Source organism: Brachycentrus maculatus, unplaced genomic scaffold (genome assembly GCF_059751285.1).
Source record: "Brachycentrus maculatus isolate JH-2025_06_01 unplaced genomic scaffold, ASM5975128v1 h1tg000216l, whole genome shotgun sequence".
Classification (NCBI taxonomy): Eukaryota; Metazoa; Arthropoda; class Insecta; order Trichoptera; family Brachycentridae; genus Brachycentrus; species Brachycentrus maculatus.
Window position 1 is genome coordinate 2531929 of NW_028280967.1, and position 26241 is coordinate 2558169.

Below are 26241 nucleotides of genomic sequence, written 5' to 3' on the forward strand. Positions count from 1 at the left end.
TTTAATGTCATAGATAATGCTTATCTCAGCCTCGCATTGTTTACTTAGTTCACCATTCGAATGTCTATCGGATATCGCTTTGCCGCATATTCGTCAGAAGGATCGCATTCGACTACATTCTTAATTATATAAATATACAAATATATATATATATATATATATATATATATATATATATATATATATATATATATATATATATATATATATATATATATATATATACAGTATCTACTCAATGAATTAGGGCCACGCAGAATTTCGCGCAATTTCTCAATTCAAACAGGAATAACTCAGAGAAAACCTTGAATAAAACAACATTGAATTTTATTTACACATGAACACTTTATTACGCTTAAATAATGCATATATTTTCATATAAATATAGTTAGTATTTAGTATTTCCACCTTTGGCAGAAATAACTGCCTCAATTCTTTTTGGCATACTTAAAATGCACTGTTTTATCATGTTTTTTATTTCTTCGTCTTCTGACCAAATTTTTTGAATATTTTCTTTTAGACAGTCTACTGTCCGATTTGGAAATGAGTATACCTTATTTTTTAACATGCTCCATACGTTTTCTATAGGATTAAGGTCCGGAAAATTTCCAGGCCAGGGGAGCAAAGGCAGATTTTTGTTAGACAAAAATTTTATCATTGATTTAGCCCGGTGGCAAGGTGCCCCATCCTGCATGAAGGTGTATGGACCTTCTGTTGGGTCGAGTGTATGGTAGAAGGGCAATAAAATTCGTTCGAGGACCTGCTTATAGGAATTTTGGTTCATTGTTCCTTCCACGAAAAACAACGGCCCAGGTAAATTGTTAATAATACATGACCATATCATTGTTGCAGGGGGGTGTTTGATAACTTTTACCACACAGGCCTCATTGTAACGTTCCATTGGTGTTCTCCTGACGAATCGACGGCTCTCTGTCACGGCTTCTAACCGGCACTCATCACTAAAGATGACCTGAAAAATAATGAAAATTTAAGTTTAATTCATATATATAAGTTTATTTACTAAAATGATATGTTGAAAATTCAATTTTAATAAATACCTTTTTCCAATCATCTACCGAGTAATTTCGATGTAGCCTGGCCCATTTTAATCGATCCGCTTTCATTCGTTGTGTCAATTTTGGTACTTTTTCAGGGCGCCTGCATTTCAGATTTACTTCGTAAAGACGTCGCCTCAGTGTTGATACCGATATATTTATACCCTCTTCTTCCAATTTTATTTTTAATGTTTTTGCTGATGCACTACGGTTTTCTAAGGCACTTTGAACGATTTTTCGATCAGTCCTCGGTGTTGTTTTTCTAATCCTACGACAGTTCTTTCGCCGATTGCTGGTGGCGGGTGACTGATTTTTTATTGATTTTGAAATTCCGTCCACTGTTTGACGAGAAACGTTTTCTTTTTTTGAAATTTCTCTATTAGATAGTATTTTTAATTTCAGTAGCACTATAACACTAGACTTTTTTCGTCAGAAATGTCTTTACTTTTTCCCATTTTGTCCTTTTCAAAAAAAAAACACTTTTGTTTACAATTTTTTTTTATACTTTATGAACTAAAATTAAAAATTAAGTTTTTTTCACAAGACACGATAACTATATAACCTCTCTGAACAAAACAACAACCAGAACTCAAGAAACTTCACTAATAAATGAGATAGGACTATTTTTTGAACTTTCAACTATCTGTCTACCTGTGCCAATTAGGGACCTTTCTCAGAAAAAGGGTTTGAAATTTTGTAAAGGCTTAAATAATCCAGGTATATTTTACATATTATTGAAGGTAATATACATGATATTAGATGTCAATAGAAAACTTAAAGTATTTATGCAAAATAAATATAATAATCCAAAAGATTTCAGAGTATTCAAAAAAATAATGGGTGGCCCTAATTCATTGAGTAGATACTGTATATATATATATATATATATATATATATATATATATATATATATATACATATGATCGGAAGTGATAGTGAACCTACTTCTTGATAATTTTATGCGTACAATAGGACATAAAGTATTTTGAAGAGAAATGTGGCGTACCCCCTCGACTTTTGTGCGCACCACACTTTGCAGACCGCTGGTATAAGTGGCTTAAACGAGTTTTGATGGGCCTACAAACAAAAATGCGTACACGCTGTTCAATCACCATTTCCCGAGGCTTAAAAAGGTCCTTTTAATTAATGCTAATATAAAGCATTGAATATACCGCTCACTCCTTTCAACAACGTCATATTTCAAAAATCGTCAATTTCAAATTCAGTTGTGTATGTTTTTGGAATGCCCAGAAAATGTACTATATCCCAGCAAAAGCGGCATATTTTTTTACCCGCTACAGGGCAGAAAGTGTTGTTTTTGCATTTTGAAGAAAAGGTATTGTTTTTCTATTTTTTTAAATATACAAAATATTTTTCAAATGGAGAAAAAACCTTCAGGTTTTACCTAAAAAGATCTGTTGCACAGTAAAAAAATTCCTCCTTAAGTGATTAGCCTCCTGCGATGTCGATTCCCAGCTGTCATGTCGATCCATTTCTTTGGTGGTCTGCCCGGAAGTCGTCTGTCTACCTTAAGGTAGGCCGTACAATGCAATGTGGGGGAGTCTGGATGGCAGTCTAGTTGCATATATTTATTTTTGACATCTCAACATAGATGAACCCCAAGGTAGACAGACGACTTCGGGGCAGACCACCGAAGAAATGGATCGACAGTTGGGAATCGACATCGCACGAGGCTAATCCCTCTTAAAAACAGGCCACCAAGCAGAAAAAGAAGGAGAAGAACTAGACTAAGATCACAGGAATCTAGGATGTATTTCAGATCGACAATCTAATAAAAAATAAAATAAAATAAATCTCTTCTAGAGGAAGACCAAAAAAATCATGGATGCTACATGATTCGAATGCATGACCTAGGTGACGTCGTATATGATAGAAGGACCTTCAACCTGAGGACGAGGAGAGCTGACCCTAGCAGTCTACAAATACCATAAGTTGGGATGGAGCCAGGAAGAAAAAGAAGAAGAACAATTCTCTACTATGCCAACCCTTCGGAGAACTTCACCATTGGTAATGGAATCCCAACCGATTTAAACATGGAAAACAGGTTTACAGATAACAGCTGACGCAATGTTGCCAAATCAGCATCACCACCCGCGTTTGATGCGTATAGAAGGCACTGGGTAGGTATTTTGAATGAGAGATTTTGGTACATTCGGTACCTACCTGGCCTGAGAGCGGTTCACAGAAACAGTACATAAAAAATATAAAACACGAATCAAGAATCAACTTTCTGTTACTCGGTTATTAAGCTGTGACGTAGTAAATTTATTTTACAATAAAATTAATTGAGAGGCGTATTCTCAAACTTTCGATAATGTGGCAGTATTCGCATCGCTCTTCCAAGGAGAGAACACTTAGAGCGTTTGTGCACTACACGGAATAACACGGAATTTTACCGTCCGGCACGTCAGTTAGCGTTTTAAATTATAATTGGCTTTTTTAATGTATGTCTTTTAATTGTTTTGTTTTACATGTGTTGCTGTTGTTAACCCAAATAAAAAATTTAAAAAAAAACGATGATTGGCTTGGATTGGCTTGTGCTTTTGTCTATCTTTCTTCGGATCGGTGCTCTTGATCGGTGCGTGAACACGTTGCGCGTAAATTCGATCACGCTAAACTGTCATAGTCGCTTTCCTTTTTCAAAACCGGAATGCCGGACGGTAAAATGCCGTGTAGTGCACAAGCGGCTTTAGGGTGGAGAATGACCGGAGCCATTTCGTCGTAATGTATCACATTACGATGCGAGCATTCGTATAGTCAGTACAGCGAGCCGAGCGCTCCATCCATAGTTTCGGATGCTCGGTGATGCTTGCCGCGAGCGATGTTACGACGTTACGCTACGACGAAATGCTCCGGTCAGTCTCCACCAATAGAAGAGCGATGCGAATATTTAAAGAGAGAACACTTATCATTCCTCGAAACAATACATATTTCTATAGTAATTCCGTTTCAGTGTAGTCAAAGTATGGAATAAATTACGTCTTCATGTAAAATACATTCATTAGTATATTTCTGTGAAACATTAACTGTTCATTTTCAACATAAACTCCTTACCTGATCCTACTGCCTTTGCTTTCCCAACTAACTTAACTAACTAACTATTACGCCACTTCCCCGTAGGGGTAGGCAGAGAGAATAGAACGCTATACCAATCTGTCTTCGCATACAATCTTCATTTCTTCCACATTCATGAATCTCCTCATACATGCCCGCCGATTGTTCCGACGCCTGACCTGACCACTTTCAAGTATTTGAAATACTCGATCATTGCCAAGTTTTCCTCGGTCTTCTTCTGCTCTATTACCAACCACAATCCCACCGATTATTTCGACGCCTGATTATATTGACCTGACTACCTTCACATATTTGAAATACTTGATCATTGCCAAGTTTACCTAGGTCTTCCTATGCTTCTATTACCAACCACAATACACCGATTATTACGACGCTTGATTATATTGACCTGACCACCTTCACATAATTGAAATACTTGATCATTGCCAAGTTTACCTAGGTCTTCCTATGCTTCTATTACCAACCACATTCCTACCGATTCTTTCGACTTCTGACCTGACCACTTTCACATATTTGAAATAATTTATCATGCCAAGTTTTATTCGGTTTTTCTTCGCTCCTATTCCCAACTACATCCGCCTCATAATTTTGATTTTATTGTTTTTTTCTTTTTTCGTTCTACTACTTAATTACGTAGAATATAGGATAATAAGTAGAAGAGTAAAGAAGAATATACGAGATATTAAAATGTTTTTATTTTGTTTATAAATATTTAAAGTGATCGGAGAATATTCCCTTTAGATTGTGCAAAAATTCAAGCTCTCTCTCCCCTCCTCTCCATATTTCGAACGTGTTTGAAAGAGACAACCGGCTCAAAGCAGTATCTTCCAATCAGAATTCACGGCATGTAAACAAAAATGTCATATCTGCTCCTTGACTCATTTTCAAATGAATATAATATATTTAATTCGTATAAAACCGCACAATTATCAAGTGGCATCCTGTAGAAAATATGAGTAAAATATGAAATATAGCTAGAGTTAAGTCACTCGGAACCTGTTTGTATTGGGAACACAGAGATGATAATATTTATGACTATGTCATCCTATCTCCCGCACTGTTGCGAATAATAAATTGCGAAATTATTATTAATTTGAAACACAAATCAACACACATTATGCGATGCGACGCTGTGACTTGCGATCTAGATTAATTAAACGTTACAAGTAACTCACTTCATAAAAAAATATCATTAAAAACTGGAGTCGTTTTTCGCGGGAATGTAAATTGAGAAAAACATAATAATGTTTTTGGCAACATAACATCTCACGGTCACGAAATTGAATGCCAAAAAGAAAGTGTTCCTTGTGCACGAGCCAACAAGTTTAATATTATGAACAAAAATAAATATATAACGCGTGTATTTATTGTTTGGGTTCGACTTACCTATCATTGGTCGGGACGGTTTTCGACTTTAGTTCGTAATACATAAAATCTTGACTGGAGTTGGCGTATGTCATCTCTTCCAGGACCTGCTGGTCGATGTTGAAGCCGTCAGCACACAAGGAGGCCAAGTCGAACCCGAGGTCTATCCCGGATTCGTCCATCGCGACGCGGACATAGGGAATCGGAACACACAGGAAAACTCCCGAGAAAACTCAAACAAACTCAAAGTATGGTAGATTCGAGTGTTGTCATATGAAAACACATGATAACTTTATTCCCATAATAATGACGACGTCATTAAGCGAACGGGAAATTCAAAATCTTCATTTCACTTCTAAAAAAATATCTGCCATCCAAAATAAAAACTTTTTTTTTTTCATAATAAAAAAACAATATTCCTGCATTTAGTAAACACGAGCTTGATTTTTCCCAGCATTTTGAAACTATTGGGAAAATATCATTAAAAAATTTAACCACAGGCAACACTAAATTTCCGCCAACATCCGAAGCGCAATAACGCGCGTTCTACGTTTTGGTTATTATTGTTGTAATTTCTATATAAAACCTTGATAAAATGGCTAAAGCTCACCCCCCTGAATTGAAAAAGTAAGTTAAAACAATTAAACACTGCCAATTATATTAAATGTACTTTTTTAAATATTATTTCAAATCTGCTAGCATTTGCCGACAGCGGCTTGTTACACCGATTGTTTTACATTTCGTACCGTTGACTTAGACTTTATCGTATTTTATTTAGTTATTGATTCATTTAACTGCGCTTTTCGTTTGAAAACAGTGAAAGTTTTCTCAGATACATTACAATATCTTGTGCAATGTTTGTTATACACTTGCTTTTTTAACCTAACATTAGTGATCGTTCATTTTATGACGCGCATTTACCGGATACGTATTTTCTAGGTTCATGGACAAGAAGTTGTCTCTAAAACTCAACGGCGGAAGAGCGGTAAATGGTATTCTCCGAGGATTCGACCCATTTATGAACTTGGTTTTGGACGAAACCATTGAAGAGTGTAAAGATGGCAACAAGAATGTTATTGGAATGGTGGTAAGTGTCAAAAGTATTTTTTAATTTTTTTATTATTAAAGGAATAACCCCCAAAGCCTCTACTTGCAGAGGCTTGTCTGCAGGTAGGATAGTAAGGATAGCAAGGTAAATCGCTCACTCCTTTCAACAACGCCATATATAAAAAATTGTCAATTTTCATTTGTGCATGTTTTCGGAATGTACTATGTACTATGTACTATGACCCAGAAAAAGTGGCATATTTTTAACTTAATATTTACCCGCTACAGGGCGCAGAAAGTGTTGTTGCATTTTGATATTGTTTAATTGTTGCAAGGTATTGTTTAATTATTTTTTCTAAATATACAAAATATTTTTGAAATGGAGAAAAAACCTTCAGGTTTTACCCAAAAAGATCTGTTGCACAGTAAAAAGTTCAATAAGTGGCTTTATATTTATTTTTAATACATTTTATTATATTTTAAACTTTAAAAACGATCTCCTGAAAAATAAACTTTTTTTGACGTTGTTGAAAGGAGTGAGCGAAATATGAAAAACACATTGCAAACTAGACACATTGCAGACTAATTGAAAATAAATCTTTCTTGAATTTATTTTGCAATTGGCGGGAATCAAACCCGCGACGCTAGTTTCTCAGACGAGGGTCTACCCAACTACGCCACGGCACCTGTCTGATGAATTATATAAACGTTCTTAGCCCTATATCACGGGACATTTCGCTCACTCCTTTCAAGAACGTCATAAATCAAAAATCGTCAATTTTCAGTTGTGCATGTTTTCAGAATGCCCAGAAAATGTACTATATGCCAGCAAAAGCGGCATATTTTTAACTTAATATTTACCCGCTACAGGGCAGAAAATGTTGTTTTTGCATTTTGAAGAAAAGTATTGTTTAATTTTTTTTTTTAAATAAATTAAATATTTTTCAAATGGAGAAAAAACCTTCAGGCTATACCTAAAAAAATCTGTTGCACATCAAAAACTTCAATAAGTGGCTTGATATATATTTTTAATACATTGTGTTATATTTTTAATCTTTAAAAACATTCTCCTGAAAAATCATGTTTTTTGATTTATGACGTTCTTGAAAGGAGTGAGCGATTTGTAATATTTATGATGGACATCCAATTTGTGGGGAGCACCGAGGCAACACAAGTAAAGAATGTAGTGACAACTAACTAGCATGTAATTTATTTTAGTTTTTTTAACAGTATTTTATTACATATTTAATATAATATCTATATTCTTGAGCAGATACCTTTTCACTGTCCAATTAGAATCAATAGACATAGTCATACCTTTTATAATCCAGCACCAACAAAGAATTATTTAAAAAATTCCTTTATTTATCGAAGTTGTGGAAAATTAAATGAATGTTGTACCCACCTTGATATGCTCTACTCCAATCTTTCAAAATTTAAAGCTAAATTGTTCGAAATCTTATAAACCTAAAAAAGTAATTCTATTCCCTGTCCTTTCCTTTTCTTCTTTTCCTATCACTGCCATCTCCTTTTCTCTTTATCCCATCCTTGTCTCATGTCTCTTCCTTTATATAGACCTCTCTTATGTATAGTTGTGAAGAACTATAATTGGTACTCATGATTTTATTTGTTGTATTCTGTATGTATCATGTATTGTAACTGTTGTTCTTCCTTCCAATAAAATAAAATAAAAAAATAATGTTCTCAAAAAAATGTTGCACTTATTTTTAAATGTTTTTAATAAACGATTTTGGTAAAATGTGAGATTTTGTTATTGTCGCACATTTTACTATAGTCCCGTATTAACATACTAAGTACGGGAAAGGTATTTCTACCCGTTTGGTCGATTGATGCTTAAAGACAGGAAGGATATTTTTGCCTATTGCACCGGTCTCATTTCAAAGGCAGAAAAGAAAGAATTATTCAATGTTTTTATGTGAATATTATGTACCAATCTCTTTGTTAAAGTCTTAACTATTTGCACACAAATTATCGGATCCTGTTGCCAGCTCTCCGCAGGCATAAAAAAACAACCGTCCTTAGAGTGTTAACCTTAGAAAACTAAACTTTATTTGTAGATACAATGCCATTTGTAGATCGCAAAATATTGACACATTGCTTCATCACACAACGTCATATATCAAAAAACTTGATTTTTCAGAAGATCGTTTTTATATTCACATCACACAACGTCATATATCAAAAAACTTGATTTTTCAGAAGATCGTTTTTAAAGTTTAAAAATATAATAAAATGTATTAAAAATAAATATCAAGCCACTTATTGAACTTTTTACTGTGCAACAGATCTTTTTAGGTAAAACCTGAAGGTTTTTTCTCCATTTGAAAAATAATAAGTATATTTAAAAAAATAATTAAACAATACATTTTCTTCAAAATGCAAAAGCAACACCTTCTGCCCTGTAGCGAGTAAATATTAAGTAAAAAATATGCCGCTTTTACTGGGATATAGTGCATTTTCTGGGCATGCCAAAAACACGCACAACTGAAAATTTACGATTTTTTATATATTACGTTGTTGAAAGGAGTGAGCGATACGTAATAGCTGTGGGGAATAGTGATTTATTGTTAAATGTCTCTTACATTCATTCCTAATAAACCAAACTTAAGTGCCATGTAACCGGTTCCTATTTTTAATAAATACTTATTAAGTTTCACATTTTTAATTGTGTAGTCCGCCAGACGAATGCTTAGTTATTAAGGATTAAGGTACATCGAAACAAGTCCCGTGGTGTAGGGGTATTTTTTATTGATTTTGCTGTTTGAAGATTTGTATGGAGTACTATTATTATTTTCTGTAAGGTATGACCAGAAATGTTTATTTTAACCCTTACTGGTCCAATGTCAAATCTCGTTCGACATCAATTTTTTGCTCTTAGGTCCCATGTCGGATGTTATTCCGCATTTTTTTCATCATTAGTATTATTTATCAAAATTCCAAGCTTACATTTTGTCACAGTATGTGGAGCAAAGGACTAAAGTTTTTTTCCAATTGTAATATAACCATACATAATTTTTTTTTTTAAATTTTTGGGGACCGGAAAAGGTTAATAAACAATTTAGTCTTGATATGACTATTCAGGCGGAATGCTTGCTGCTTGATGAATTGTTAATACATCATATATTTTTTTAAATAAGAAATTGCTCGCGAAGCCTCTATTTTAGAAGCTTGTCTTCTGGTAGGATAGTAAGGATAGGGAAGGTAAATGTGAAAAATACATCGCAAACACCCAGACAAATTAACTTTTCAATTGGTGGGAATCAAACCCACAAACCCATTTTCGCAGTCAACCATCTACTGTATCACTGTACAAAATCCATGTGTTATATAAAGGCATAGTTGCGTAGACACTCGACTGTAGAACTAGCTTCGCAGGTTCAGTTTCCACCAGTTCCAAAATAATTCCATGAAATATTTATTATCTTAAATTTCAGTTTTACTCGGTAAATACCACCATTTCTTAAAGTCTATTGTGACACTTGTTTCCATGCATTCCGCATTATTTCCGCAAACACCGTATGTGGAACCAGCTCCAAATTTTAGAGTTGTAGCCTATGTGAAAATGGAAGGATAAAGCTGTAGGAGCTGTTTCTGGATTGGCTTCACATACGGTGTATGGAAATGATGCGAAATGTATCGAAACACGTGTCACAATAGATTTTAAGAAATGGTGGTATTAACCTAGTGAAACTTATCAAATTAAAAATGGATGGATTTTACCACGAAGTGACTGCTGAATTTATTGTTGTTTTAAATTTATTCAACTTTTAAAGAAATAAAATATTTAATTTGGTTGAGATTTATTTAATGACAAATAAAAAGCTTTGTCTCTCAATTTACGTAAAAGGAGATGGTTCTCTGGCACAGGAATTTCCACTTGGTCAGCCCATTCCAGGCACGTATTTAAGGGATCGGGGGTTTGGATTAAGGAGGTCCTACTGTATTGTATTCATCTTCTTCTAACCCTTATCTGCACCCAGTGGTGCATAGGGCACTGCATCATATTGATGCAGTGTTATCTTGAATGTTACTTACATGAAGGCAAGGTGGTCACTCCCGTGCTTCAGGGACCAGTCCAGGGTAATATTAATTGAATATTAGAGTGTAAAATCATCTCCGCCTCCGTAGTGTAATGGTCAGCACGCTCGGCTACCGTACTGGAGGTCCCGGGTTCGATGCCCAGGGGAGTCAAATAAATATAAGTGATTTTTTCACTCTAGTATTTATTTATTTTTACCCTAGACTGGTGGTACCTGAAGCGGAGGGCTGCTCACCTTGCCTTCATGTAATAAACAACCAATTAACACTGCGTCGCTACGATGCAGTGCCCTATGCACCATTGGGTGCGGATAAAGGTTAAAAAAAACACAAATATTTATTTTCACCCCCCCCCTGGGAATTGACCCCAGAACCTCCAGCACAATAGCTAAACACAGTAGCCCAGGGGTTCCCAATCTTTTTCAGCCTGCGGCGTACTTCCAAGCTTAGTATTTTGCGACGGCGCCCTACTTTAGTAAGCTATTTGGAATAGATAATGTGACTATATACATATGTATATATATATATTATAGTCAAAGGAAATAGGTACCTACAATAATAGAAGTTGGGTAGAAAGATGCTAGCTCTCAAAATAGAAATGATAAGAGGATCGACTCACGGCGCCCCCCTCGACTTTCTACGGCGCACCAGGGCACCGCGGCGCACACTTTGGGAACCCCTGCACTAGCCATTACACTACAGAGGCGCCTGTATTGTTATATTAACAATTAAACCTTTTAACAAAACGATCACTCTTAAAACTGTATATTTTTCTTATGTGCGTAGTTTACTTGAATTTTCGTCGCCAATTTGGTCTCCTTCTCATAAAAATCACTCGGATAAAATTGAAATACAAAAAAAAATCGTAAAGAACATCTTTTTTTGCCGACTACCGCGAAGCGTGCTCATTCCATAAAATCCAAACTCTCGCTGATAGACGTACGATAGCCGATATGGTTTTACTGGCTAATATCCTTTCTGATAAAATAGATTCACCAGAACTGGTTACCCGCATCCATTTTAGGGTACCGCAGAGGCAAACGCGTTATAATCAACTTTTTCAAGTACCTAAATGTAATACTGATTTTGCCAGAAATACTACAATTAATTATGGATACTTATAATAAAATGTTTAATGACGTAGATATATTTGGGAAAAGCACTAATTCCATAAAAAATGACGTAAGCAGGAAATTAGGTGAATGATTGATCGTTGCCGTTTGTTCAATAAGCCAACTGTTTATAACCCCTGTTTGTTGGATGATTTATGTTGACATGGAATAGGTACTACACACACACACACACACACACACACACACTCACCTCAACCAACATAACTTTCATAAGAATAGCATTATCGGAGGATTTTTTTAATTGGCCATAATAATAAATAAAACCCTTATCCGCACCCCAATGGTGCATAGGGCACTGCGTCATATAAACGCAGTGTTATCTTGATCGTTTACACATGAAGGAAAGGTGATCAGCCCTCCGCTTCAGGTACCAGTCCAGGGTAATATTGAATAAATATGACAGTGAAAAAATCACTTATATTTATTTTACCCCCCTTGGGAATCGAACCCGGGACCTCCAGAACGGTAGCCGAGCGTGCCGACCATTACACTACGGAGGCGGACAAAATTGGCCATAGTTTTGTTAATTAATGTTGTATAATATATTGTTTTGTAGTGGCTGCAAAAATCCCAAATAAAATAAAATAATAAAATATCGAAAAATGTGTGATGCGTTGTGTGAATTTTAAGTTCCTCAGATAATAAATGTGTAATAAAACATTGAATTTGTATTGTTCCAGGTCATCCGTGGAAACAGTATCATAATGCTCGAGTCTCTGGACAGGATACAATAGCCCTGGCTAAACCACCCATCTAGGTTATTATCACTTTTATTCATAATTTAAGTCCCTACCTACTGTGGTTTAGCCAAATACATTCTTTTTCACTCATTTTTACTGTTTTTACTTCTTCTAACCTTTACGCACGCACCCAATGGTGCGTAGGGCACCGCATCCCATTGACTAATTCGGCAGTGTGAAGGCAAAGGGGTATATCTGTCTCAGGCCAAATTTTACAGGAGAGCAAAAACAAACTTGTGAAATTAAATAACTCATTTGTCTTATGTATTTTTATATGTATATAATAATAATAATAATAATAAAACCCTTATCCGCACCCCAATGGTGCATAGGGCACTGCATCATATAAACGCAGTGTTATCGTGATCATTAACACATAAAGGAAAGGTGATCAGCCCTCCGCTTCAGGTACCAGTCCAGGGTAATATTGAATAAATATAACAGTGAAAAAATCACTTATATTTATTTGACCCCCCCCTGGGAATCGAACCCGGGACCATTACACTACGGAGACGGAATTTTACAGGAGAGCAAAAACAAACTTGTGAAATTAAATAACTCATTTGTTTTATGTATTTTTATATATATATATCTCAATAAAACTAATTAAGTATTGCAACTACAGCTATATCCTTTTGCCATGATTATGGAATACAGTATTTTAGACATTTTGTAGAACAAACTTAGAAAATAAAAAAATTGACAGATATACCCCTTTGCCATTACACTACCGAATTGTTATTACACGAAAGCAAGGTGATCATTACCCAATGGTGCGTAGGGCACCGCATCCCATTGACTAATTGTTATTACATGAAAGCAAGGTGAACAGTTCCATGCTTCACACACTTCGGACGGGAAAGGTATTTCTACCCGTTTGGGCGATTGATGCTTAAGGACGGGAAGGGTATTTTTACCTTCTGCGACGGCCTCATTTCAAAGGCAGAAAAGAAGGAATTATTATCCAATGTTTTTATATGAATATTATTATTGTATACCAATCTCTTTGTTAAGGTCTTAACTATACGTACATGATTATCAAATCCCATCTTAAATTCAAATATGCTGGAACTCCTATGATATACAGTGAAACCTCTATCTATCGTTCCTCAAATAATCGTTTTCCCGGATGTGTCGTTTATTTCTTCTACCCCGAATTCATTTCATACAAAAATAGATCGCATTGATCGTTTCTCTATCACCATTTTACCGCATTCATCGTCAGAATTACGCTGCATGTTTGATATATTTTGGCTGTTTTTTTACATTCTCTTCAATGTTGGTACATTCAATGACAATATTCCAACGTGTGGGATAGAAACTATCAAAAGCCTATGTGACGCAAGGTTGACTGATACAGCAAGAGAGGTCAATATTGATGAAGAGGAGCTGCTGCCTGTACCTCTATTTTCAGAAGCATGCACACTCTTTGAAAGATTGAAAACTTTCTTCTACGCACATTCAATGGCAAAAAAAAAAAAAATTGCAAATATGAAAACATACTGTTGACTTAACGGAAATAAAACAGTAAAAAAAAAAACAAATGTCGATCACAGATTATTTAAAATAAACAATAAACTTTGATATTTTTTGGTTCTGTTCAACTTTGAATTTTTTTTTAAATAAATAGATTTATTTACATCTAAACGTTGTATTCCTCTTAAAATTTGAACCTACCAATGGTTATTCAATGTATAAATCAATACACAATATGGCTCCAGAGTATCTTAAGGAGCTGTGTATTCCAGATGAATTGGTTGATAGACGTCTCACGCTTCGATCGGCTACAACATCTGCAATGGGCAAAGTGATCTTACCAGCTCGCAACCAACGCACTAAATTTGGCGAGCGTGCCTTTGCTGTTGCAGGACCGACGGCGTGGAATGCTCTTCCACCAATGGTTAGAAATAGTGAGAGTGAGATGATCTTTAGAAAAAGACTAAAAACACATTTGTTTGCTAAATCATTTCCACCATAATATTTTCCCCAATTCATTCACAGTGAAGCGCCCTTGAGGTATTTTTTTTACAAAAATGGCGCTATATAAGTTATCCAAATTTATTATTATTATTATTCAGATTGGGAGGATGGTATGTTTACTCGATACCATCTCTTTGTGTATAAACTTCTTAATCCCGCTTTCATCGTTTTCCCGCATTCATAGTTAATTTCAATAGGTCCCTTTAAAAACGATAGATAGAGGTTTCACTGTACATATATGTATTGAAAAAATAAGGTATGTTTCAAATATTGTTACATTTTATAATTATTTTTGACTATGCCATCTCTCTCTGGTCTCAATCCTGCGGATTGGTCTGCAGCAACAGATAACATCTTCGCCATTCTAGTCTATTTTCCGGAACCCTCTTCAGCTCTTCATATGTCGAGCAGCCCATGTCCTCGTATAAGTCGCTTAGATATTCGGGCGTCCTCTGGTGTTTGAATTTTCTTTATTTGCAAATATGGTAATTTTGCCGTATTTGCAAGTAAACACCTTTTTTTAATGATCCTTGTCAAACCATTAAAAAATATGAAGAAAAAATATTGAAAGGTTGTAATGAAATAAAAATAAAACAAACATTGGCATAATACAAATGACTTTTAATTAGTCATACAATTAAAATGTATTTTACATCACTTATCTAAAAAAAATGTGTTTTTCATTTATCAATCATATATTATTATTATTATCATTATTATTACTATAATATAGAAATTTAATTCTTACAGAAATATGCAAGGTATTAATTTTAAACATATAAAATTACAATTTATTACACCAAAGTCGAATGCTAACTCATCGCATTCTTACGTTTAAAATTTCTTATACTTATCTCCTATCTTAACAATAAGTACTGTACAGTAATTTACTGTTCATTTTTCGAATTCCATTTATATAATAGTTGAACCAGTAATTCAACATTGTACTTTATTTCATAATATCAAAAGTTCTCAACAAAAAACAAAATGGGACAGTAAAAATATGTATTACTTTCACAAAACCGTTTAGACCAAATTCAACATAATATAAATACGTGAAATTAATCAATCAACCTCATCGGATATGAGAAAGTTCAGTGCTATTTATGAAAAAAAGCATCAAAACAGAATAAAAACTATGTTTTTATCTTTCAATGTCGTAAAACTGACATTGCGAGTATACTGAAAAAATGGGGCATTGGAATTTGTATTTTTTTATGAAATTTTAAAAAGCACTGGACTTCATCATCATTGGTTATTTAATAAACACATGACACTCAATTTCATACACCAATCAGCTGTTATAAAATTCGAGAGAATTGAACATGAAAATAATAAGTAATTTTTTGACTGTGAGAAAACGGAAGGATTATTTGAAAACGTACTACAAATTGGGAGAGAAAAATTCATAATATCACGAAATTTTTATACAGTGGAACCTCAAGATAACAAATTCCTCAATGTAATTAATTTTATGATATCCCCTCATAATAGCCATAGTGTTCAATGATAAATATATCTCAACATAACGACTTGGGCATGTAAACAAACCTCTGTAACCAAAGTAAATAAGCTAAAGTCTATGTAAATATTTTTATGCATATGTAATTTCAGTGTGTAACTTATGTATACAGTAGCAATATATACTGTGTACATATTTCAATTCCAATGTATTTACTGTATACTTCTCGTACTACAAATATTAATCATTTTAACCAGAATTTGAATTCCATAGAATTCATTATAGAGGTCAACAAATATGTGTGAACCTCTATATAACAGGTTTTCAGTCATCCGATCCTAAACCCTTTTCGATCCCCAAAAAAAATCCAGGTATACAGTTACACATTCCAATGGGCAAAAATTTATTTGTCCTTTGCTCCACGTACTGTTGTACGAGTGAAAAAATGTGAGCTTGCATTTCAACTCAACAGGTTGTTTGCGGGAAACGCTTAAAGCGTTCTATTTGCTCATTTTTATATTTTGGTAGAGTGCAAGAGACGCCAAAAAGCATTGTACTGTTTATTGTAACTGCAGACAGTTGGTAGAATTCCATATTGAGTTGTTGGGTAATATATCCAAAATAAATTAAGGTTAAATTGAGTGTTTGATAATGGCCTAAGAAGACGAAACGCGTCACGTATTAACATATACATAAATAAATGTAGAATTCAATCCAACAAACCTTGATTTATTTTAGATATATTACCCAACAAGCATTGTACTGATCAGAATTAGGTTTGCGGCTACTTGTGATTGGTATACTAAGGGTCGGGCAGCAGACTGAGTATAATAAGGTTTGGGGTTGATGAAAAAACCACCCGACAACAATCTTTTTGCAATACTAATGATGAAAAAAAAAGCATACAACATAGGACTTGCAAGGAAAAAAATCGATGTCGAATGAGATTCGACTAGGACTGGTAAGGTTACTAAAACAAATCACTCAAAATACCAATTTTTTTCAAAACCACTTGAAATTCGTTATTTCGAGGTTCCATTGTATATCAACAGTCACCGTGTATATCCAGAAACCAACAAAATTAAAAATTAAAAATGAGCCATTTAACAATATGCTGCTATATCTAGATGACTAGAAAATCCAAGTCATATTGACTCATTGGCAATCGAAAATCGGAGTCACCCCAATTGTGAGTGTACAGATGCAAGTGCTTAAAACAGTCGATATTAGCAAATTTTAAATTATAAATGGATGATTTTTCTCTTTAAATTTGTAAAAAAAAATAAGCTTGACGGTTTGGGAATAATTATAAATACACGATTCATAACATGTTGGCAGTTCAGTTATTTTAAATTATCAGTATAACATAACGCTATTTACAACATGATATTTAAATGTCAAAAACCGTATTCATTTTTGACTTACATGTAAAAACACAATTGCTTTATAAAATTATTCAAAATGGTTTTCGTTCACAACATAATGATTGCTTTTACTTATTGTCATTGACAAAAGATGTATGGTTTTGTAAATCCACATATCGCTCACTCCTTTCAACAACATCATAAATCAAAAATCGTCAATTTTCATTTGTGCATGTTTTCGGAATGCCCAGAAAATGTACTATATCCCAGCAAAAGCGGCATATTTTAACTTAATATTTACCCGCTACAGGGCAGAAAGTGTTGTTTTTGCATTTTGAAGAAAAGGTAATGTTTAATTATTTTTTTTTAATATACAAAATATTTTTTAAATGTAGAAAACATTCAGGTTTTACCTAAAAAGATCTGTTGCGCAGTAAAAAGTTCAATAAGTGGCTTGATATTTATTTTTTAATACATTTTATTATATTTTTAAACTTTAAAAACGATCTCCTGAAAAATCAAGCTTTCTTTATATATGACGTTGTTGAAAGGAGTGAACGATATGTTGTCGTTTAGTGTGCAATATCTGCTAATGCGTACAAAGTAATCTTGTAGGAGAGAAAAAATGTAAGAAAATGAAAAAAAATAAACAATATATTAATTCTGTCCAAATCTTTGTAGGTACAAAAAAATTAAGTGAAACTTCTTAAGCGTCGATTTAATAATTAGTCAAGAATTAAGAGTGAAATATCCAAGGACTTGTCACGCTTGTTAGGCACATTTCGTTACATGAGAGAAAAAAGATTTAAGGAAAATGAGAGCTATACATTTTGACGACCCGGGAGTGGATCGATAGAAAGAGACATATACACAATGATACCGATATAATAACATAGTGTCGCGCATGCATGTGTTTTAGATGTACACGTCAGGCACTACATGAACAGCCGAGGCGCCATGCGTTGTGCTAGTAATATGAATCAGTAATACTTTTTATTTTATTATTTACTGTGTGTCTTGTAATTGTTTGATCATATAATTTTTTTCAATATAATCATTTGCAGTATTGAACACCAAACAACACATTTAAAACTGTTTATCAATGTAAAAAAAAAATAATAACTAAAATGTATGAAAACATTAAAAAAAAATTCTAAAACTTGTATGTAAACCAAAAACTATCTGTAAGTCAACAATATTTTGCCTAAAAACTTTTAAAATGTTCTAACTATATAATAAACTGCTCTAAAAACATTGTAAATCATATATTATATACAGGGCTTTTTTTTAACAAAAAAGGTCCCGGAACTACTTCATGTCAATATTTTTACTAAAAAAAATTAGTTCATTACAATACCATATTTTATCATTTCAACGAATTACATAAATAAATATTATAATTACGTTAGCGCAAACGTTGATTCATCTAATTGATTTAGGAATTTAAAAAATTATCCATGAAAAAAGGTGTCAGAATGCCATTCCACCGCTTTGCATGGTAAAAAAAAAGCCCCGATTATATGTTTATACAATACTTTTCCCGCAGATGGTAAAATTCAACTTTGAAACCAAAAACCACAAGTACAAAACAGCGTGACAAAATTCTGTAGCGGCAATATTATAAGGAAGGGGCAAACACAAGTTTAACGCTACTTTTTCTGTGAAATTGATATTCGACCACCAAATTATGTCTGGATATTAAGCTAAACAAATGTTCGTTGCAAATTGAGAAACAATTTGTTTAAATAACAGTAGTGTACGCAGTATAATAATAGTGAATATTTATATGTAGTTATAAAAAAGCACCATAAGATAAATAAAATGCATTTAAAGAATGTGTTAGTAAACTTAATAATCTACACATTAGGCCAGTAACAGAGAAATTGTCTAAATTTACTATGAACAGACTGATCGCAATGTATTTATGGATAATTATATCTACAAAGTAATGTTACAAAATGAAAACATACATGAAAAAAATATGTATGTATTTAATTTTCTATTTTTTTTTAATACGAAAAACAAAATGGCTGCTTCAAAACAGCTGAAAACTGTCATAATGTTTTCTATATAAAATTATAAATTGGAGAGGAACTATACTACTATTTTGCTGTAAATTTAAATTCATCAATTAAAAAAATCAAAGTAATCAAAATTTAACACAAATTTGTCCACAAAATGACATTAAATGTAAATTTGTTTTAACAGGTTAAACGCCAATACTAAAATTTGTCCATTTTGAAATCCACAAAAAAAAAGTTTTCGGTAATTTACATATTTTAATAATATAATGTATTAAGATTATTTCACTAAGAAAAAGTGTGACAAAAAAGTATTTTAAATATAGCTCTTGATTGAGGTCACTAGTGCCCCCCGTGGCGCTGCGGTCCAACACAGGCGAGGTCACCAGTACCCCCATGGCGTTTAACGTGCTAAGCTATATGAAAGCTCAACACGTCATGAAAAAATTTAACAATTTCTACATTCATTGTTATCGAGTAATATTTATTATGCACCATTTAAATCAGTCAGAAATAACATAATTGTAGGTAAAAATTATTTTAACAATAACAACACTGCGTATAAATCAAAGATTATGAATTATTTCTATTTTGAGTAAATAGAAATGCAGAATCACTGCAAAAGTAACAAAATCTTAATCGCATCCAGTTTTTTTTAAAAATATTTTCATTAATTTGCCCCCAAAAAGCCAAAGATAAGAATCATTACTTTTTTCTTTCAATTTTATATTTAAATTAGTTCCCGTTTTCAAATCAATTCAGAAACCATGCTAGACTAATGTCACAACTACCAAAATCAATAAAAATCAATATTTTTTTAGAACTACTCAATTAAGTTTAACAGATTCAAGCTTTCGGCATCAACAAGTTGAAGCTACCGCAGTTGGGGACTGCAGTTTCACTATAAATGGCACTATATAAGTTATCCAAATTTATTATTATTATAAATATCTGGCATTTTGAGCAGTTGTAACCGACAGCTGCAGATGACTTGCAGTCAATGTACAGGTTGAGTTTTAATATTGAAACTGCAAATGCCAACTCCGGGAGCTTGAAGGAGTTGACTCCTACTCCATTGGTTGAAGCTGCTAGTCAGTTTCCGGACTATGCTTCATAAAAAAAAAGTGAAAAAAAACTTCGATCCGATAAAAACTCACAACCGAAAATTAGTTCATTATGCTAATGATTAACCAAAAAGTAAATATTGTCCCAAATTTCAGACAGTTGTTGATTTAGTCAAATTGTTTCCTTCTTTTCGTGAAAAAAGATATTTAAACAAACAATTTTTTTTTTTAAATTGAAGTTTTACTTGGTAAATACCACTATTTCTTAAAATCTATTGTGACACGTGTTTCGGTGCATTCAGCATCATTTTCAAATACCAAAATGATGCGGAATGCATCAAAACACGTGTCACAATAGATTTTAAGAAATAGAAGTATTTAAAAAGTGAAACTTAAATTAAAAATAGGTTTTTAAATAGATTTTACCACAAAGTGACTGCCGAATCAATAAATGAAACAAAATCTTATCTGTATCGTTTCTGTAGTCTGACAATATTACAACATTTTGAGTGTGTCCAAATACTTATTCACAAAATCTGGATTATCTCCAATTACAGGAGTTAATTTCATATTATTTTTTGACATCTCATCAAAGATGAAGAAGAATGACAATGTTCATTGGACATATCAAATAATTTGATAATAATTTTCAATGATACTTTTGACATTTTTGTAAATATGTATTGCCGTTCTCTTCGTAAGATTGTTACAAATAAATAAATTCTTTACGAGTTTGAAATCATTTTGGATACAATTTTTTTAATATAACATCATTAGAGGTTACATGTAGAGACATATTACCTCAGCACATTGTTTGCGGGAGATGCTTATAAGCGTTCTATTAGCTGTATTTGTAGATCCCGAGACAACAAAAAACATTGTACAGATTCAGAGTTGGATTTGCGGTTACTTGTGATTAGTATACGACCCTAATTAGTATACTAATTAGGGTCGGGGTTGGTGGAAAAACCCCCCGCCAACAATGTGTTAATATACGAGTACATCTCTAAAAAAATCCTCAACAACTTATCCAAAAAAATTGTTGTTTAAATCAACTTTGACAGATTTGTAATTTGATAAATTACATTGTTAAACAATCACTAAGTTGCATTATAATCGATTATTATGTCAATTACGATGAGATACATTTATAATATATATTTTACAGATTTGTTTAGGATTCAATGTGGAAAGACTGCATTTCTGGGGTCATTCATATGATAGTGTAGTTCCTCAGTAAAATTTTAATGGGAAAATCAGCAATGAGTACATCGAATGAGGTATTGAAAAATCGGTCCGTATCGAAGAAAACCAAAATCGGTCTAGGGACATCTCTGGTATGCCTCATTGCATTGTAGGAAGTGAGTGGATATGGAGGAAAAATGAAGGTATATGGCTATGCATTCCTTGGACAACAAAACACACATTTTGTCTTCCAGTTACTATAGAAGGAACCTCTTTCTTTCGATTCTATCCGACTTTGGATGTATCGCTACAAGAGATGAGGTATGAAGCTGGCTGTAGCAGAAACAGTTGAGGGTAAGTGAACAAGACAACAGTCTACCACAGGATAGATCGACCAAATACCGGATTAACAAGGTTCTTGTTAAACATCCAGAAGAATGGAGGCGAATCGTACACCGATTGCCTCCCAGAAAACCACAACCTGAAGCTTTGAAAAGGACAATGTAACAGAAGTCCCTCAGTATTGTGGATTTGTATAATTAATACATATTCCCATATGAATATTGCTACGATGTTAATGAAATTTTATGATAAAATGTTTTCCGCAGATACTTTGTGGCACATTTTATAAACTTTATAAAATTAAACAACTTTGTTTTAACCACTTTTTTACTAATACAATTTAACCTACCGGTTTCAACAAGAACCTTGTCATCATCAGGGTTTATTAAATTCTAAAGCATTAAAAACATTCAAATACTCTCACCAAAGACTTCCACACACTCCGTAAAAATTCTAAATGTACATTTAGAATTTTTAAGCGTATGGAAGTTTTTGGTGAGAGTATTTTAATGTTTTAGAATTTAATATACCCTGATGATGACAAGGTTCTTGTCGAAACCGGTAGATTAAATTGTATTAATAAAAAAGTGGTTAAAACAAAGTTGTTTAATTTTATAAAGATAGTATTCTTCAGTAATGCTTTCTTCTATTCAAAATCCGTGAATTCCGCATTTCTAGAAAGATGACTCATTGCAGAATTTGAGTGCAGTCTCCATATTCGTTTTTTGCAGTTGCATCAAGATACCAGTTTTATAATTTAAAATTGCCTATTTTGCACACAAAATAATCTCATTTAAAAGGATTCTTTTTTTGTTACAATCGATCGTTTCAAGTGCACAAAATTCGATAAAAATTAAGTAAACTCGTATATTTATTTCTACATAATAATTACATAATTAAAGTTTAAAATATTGCAGCTTTAAGTCAATGTCATAGGAACCAAAATATTTTTTTGTATACATAATTTTGAGCAAATTTTTATATACACATTTTTTTTATTTGATAATCTCATATAGGGGCATTACTATATTTAAAAATTATTATGACTTGTTTTAAAAAAAAAATTGCTGTTTGTTTTATTTTTACTAGAAAACATAATAAAATAAAGTTTAAAAATTATATTGTATTTACAAAATCCTAATTTTTTCATACTAATGTGTTCTTAAAAGCCCTGAAGACGCTCAATAAAAAAATGACTATTATTTCATCACCGACGCTCATTGGTGCAACCAATTGATCATTCAAAGAGGCAATTAAAGCAATAGCAGTTTGTGACTTCTTATTTACAGCGAAAGAGAATTTTCAACGTAAATTTTATTGACCTTCCCGAGACGCTAACTCGTTATATTTCACGTTCGTTCGCAGGAAAAAAATAGATATTAACATTATTCGGGAGTTATCTCGTTCGCCGTGTGGTTTTAAAAAAAACAAAAATAAATGAAACTAACATAAATAGATGTAGCCAAAACATATTTATTGATTTATACATATATAAATATTACAATACAATTATGGTTATATACCACCGTTAAAGTTCTCTCGTTGATTGACCAATGTAATAAAACAAAACATTGTAATGAATATAATAAAAATTAGTATTCAGCAGCCTTAAACATATATTTCTTGTGAATCGTGTGGAGTACTCAAACCGAGGGAAAATGTAAAAAAAGGTTATCTTTTTTGAGCGATTGTCTTTCCCCCGCAACGGGAGAGACCGGAGCGGCTCCGGGCGTCGCGTTGCGGAGGAAAAAGGAAGAAAACGCAAATTTGTGCAACATTTCCCCGACTCCAGCACTCGCCGGATTAGTAGTTTAGTTTAGCTTACCGATTATTCGAAATAGTTATGTACACAACTTACGCGCCTAGTTCATTTCACACATTTACGAATAATTTTTACAGTTAAATAATCCAATTATCATATAGTTTTTAATTTCTTCATTATTTGTGATAAAACGTTAACCTAGCTTCGTTGACTTGTCGAAATGTACATTATACTTTACTCCTTTTGATTTTCTCTATCAAGTCTTTTACTAAATGGAGATTTTCATATTCTTAACTTACGCCGCCCTCCGGAGGGCCGATCGAGCGTTACGGCTACGCGCCCCGAGCCCAGTTAGATAACGGGGTGACGTCGGAAACAATCTATACGACAACAAAAATATCAACCTTAAGTATACGCCTTTCATTGCACGTTATAATTCGGACTTGTTCATTAAACATAATGATAGCTCCCCGCTCCTCTTAAGTTTATCTCTGCTACGAAACTGGGCCCGAAAACGAAATATACAAGGTATTTTATTTCTCTAAATCCGCTATTGACATAAAAATGGACACAAGACATGCTTTTACGCCAATATTTACCTAATAAACTTTATATCAATTCAATTACATAATCCGAACCCTCGACGAAGGAGAAAACGCCTTTTTCTACAAAATATAATTCCCGGAATAAAATGTATCTTAAAAATTTACAAAGACGTGTACAATATATATTACCATTAGTTCTCTAGCTTACAAACAATATCGCAAAGTTACGTATTTCGTTATTCCTGTTCACCGCACACAATCGTATTTGTCTACGCCTCTCGGTTGCATCGTCAAATATTCATCAACTAAACCGCAACTCGCTAATCAGAATCAAACATCGCTTTTATTTATCATCGGATCCATATTAGACAAACTATCAAACCACAAAGTTAATTTTTGGTAAAGCTTCACAAAAATCTAATTCTGACAGTAAATTATAACTGGTAATTAAGATCTTTATCTTACGGCTAGCTCCGGGCATTCGAGATCATTTTCGTTTTTATATTATTAAAAGACAATTTTGAGCTTTTGTTAAAGACGACAATTTTAGATTAAAATCAATGTGACAGAATCGTAAATAAAAATATATTAGAATCAACCAAATTTTAGTATTTTTAATGAATCCTTAATTTTTTTTTTAAATTATAAATAATTCATTCCATCATCAACCATAGATTACAGTTGATGGAACAGTATTCTGAAACTGATAGTCGTAAAGTAGAGTTTTTAGTGGTACAATTACACAAGTGAATAATGAATAATAAAGAGAGTATCAAATTTGTATTTGGTTATTTTTTTTTATATACTGGTACAGTACAACCTCGACAATCTGGAAAAATTCCAGATATATTTTTACTATTTCAATTTAAAACAATTTTATTCATTAAAAGTAAAAATTGAGTAAAATTTGGTAGATCTAATTAAATTTAGAAAACAAGCAAATCTGTCACACTAAGAATAAATATATATTTAAAAATTAATTTTGATATTTAAAAATATTTTTAGAAAAAGACTATTATTGAATTTTCAATTTACGAATGCAAGATAAGTCATTAAAAATGAAGATGAATCAATTTCGTATTTAATTAAAAATATATCTAAAAAATTCATAGAGAAATGTATAATTATTGCAGATTCAGACTTATTTTTATATATTTAGAGGTTATAAATGTCGGCGATAACAGTAAGTTGGAATAAAATACTAAAAAATTGTGTGGATGACCATAACTGGCGGCCATATTGAATACAAATTCAATTAAAAAGCATTCATTTCGTTTAAAATTGCGTAATATCATTGATGTTATTATTAACAAATGAATATATATAAAAAATATGCTACAGTTGGCAGTAATCTTATCAAAATCCATAGAGAAATAAGGTAGACATAACAGATTAAACTTTTGACATTTAAATGGCGGGAAAACAGACAGAACAGGAGTGAAGTCATCACATATAAAAATAAAAATAAAATTCCTTGTGGTCTCTTTATCAGTGATGCGTTTGATTGGCCGGTGGACGTTGCAGAAGGAAAAAGAGACATTTTTAACATAATTCCAAATAGTTTTGCAATTCGAAAAAGATTTTCTAGCTATTGGAAAGATACAGGTCTATCAAATTGGATACTGTAAAGAGTGATAATATATGACCATATTGAATTAAAAAATCCATATGTGTATGCAACAATTTTTTTAAGGTATATTTTTTTAAATTGTTACACTTTGTGACATCTCCGTTTGACCAAATTTTACAGGACCATCTACAAATGTCTAACTAAATGATTTTTAAAACACAACACCTCTCATAATATAGTAAATTGATGCTTTAAAGCAAAGGTAAAAAAATACAATGATTTTTAAAAAAATGTAAACAAATAAAATTATAAAAAAATGAAAATGTTTTTTTTTTATGATGTATTCAGCATTTTTACAGTGTTTTGAAATATATCCATTTATTTATTGATTTATTTTATAAAAATTATTGTGTCATTCCGCCAGGTCATCGTTAATCTCACGGCTTATGAT

The 26241-nt window shown here is 32.7% G+C and overlaps 2 protein-coding genes across 2 annotated transcripts in view; one reads left to right on the forward strand and one right to left on the reverse strand.

Annotated features, from left to right (window-relative positions):
• Mitf (transcription factor Mitf) overlaps positions 1–5771 on the reverse strand; it is a 152432-nt gene extending 146661 nt beyond the window's left edge. The window contains exon 1 of the mRNA XM_088264153.1: positions 5538–5771. Coding sequence (XP_088120279.1) covers positions 5538–5698 — 161 coding nt within the window. The 5' untranslated portion in view covers positions 5699–5771. The remainder of the gene's footprint in view (positions 1–5537) is intronic.
• A 37-nt stretch (positions 5772–5808) lies between these two features.
• Positions 5809–12585, forward strand: SNRPG (small nuclear ribonucleoprotein G). Its single transcript, XM_088264155.1, has 3 exons — positions 5809–6143; positions 6456–6603; positions 12436–12585. Exons 1-3 carry the CDS (start codon positions 6112–6114, stop codon positions 12487–12489), a joined length of 234 nt encoding a protein of 77 aa, XP_088120281.1. The 5' UTR covers positions 5809–6111; the 3' UTR covers positions 12490–12585.
• The last annotated feature ends 13656 nt before the right edge of the window (positions 12586–26241 follow it).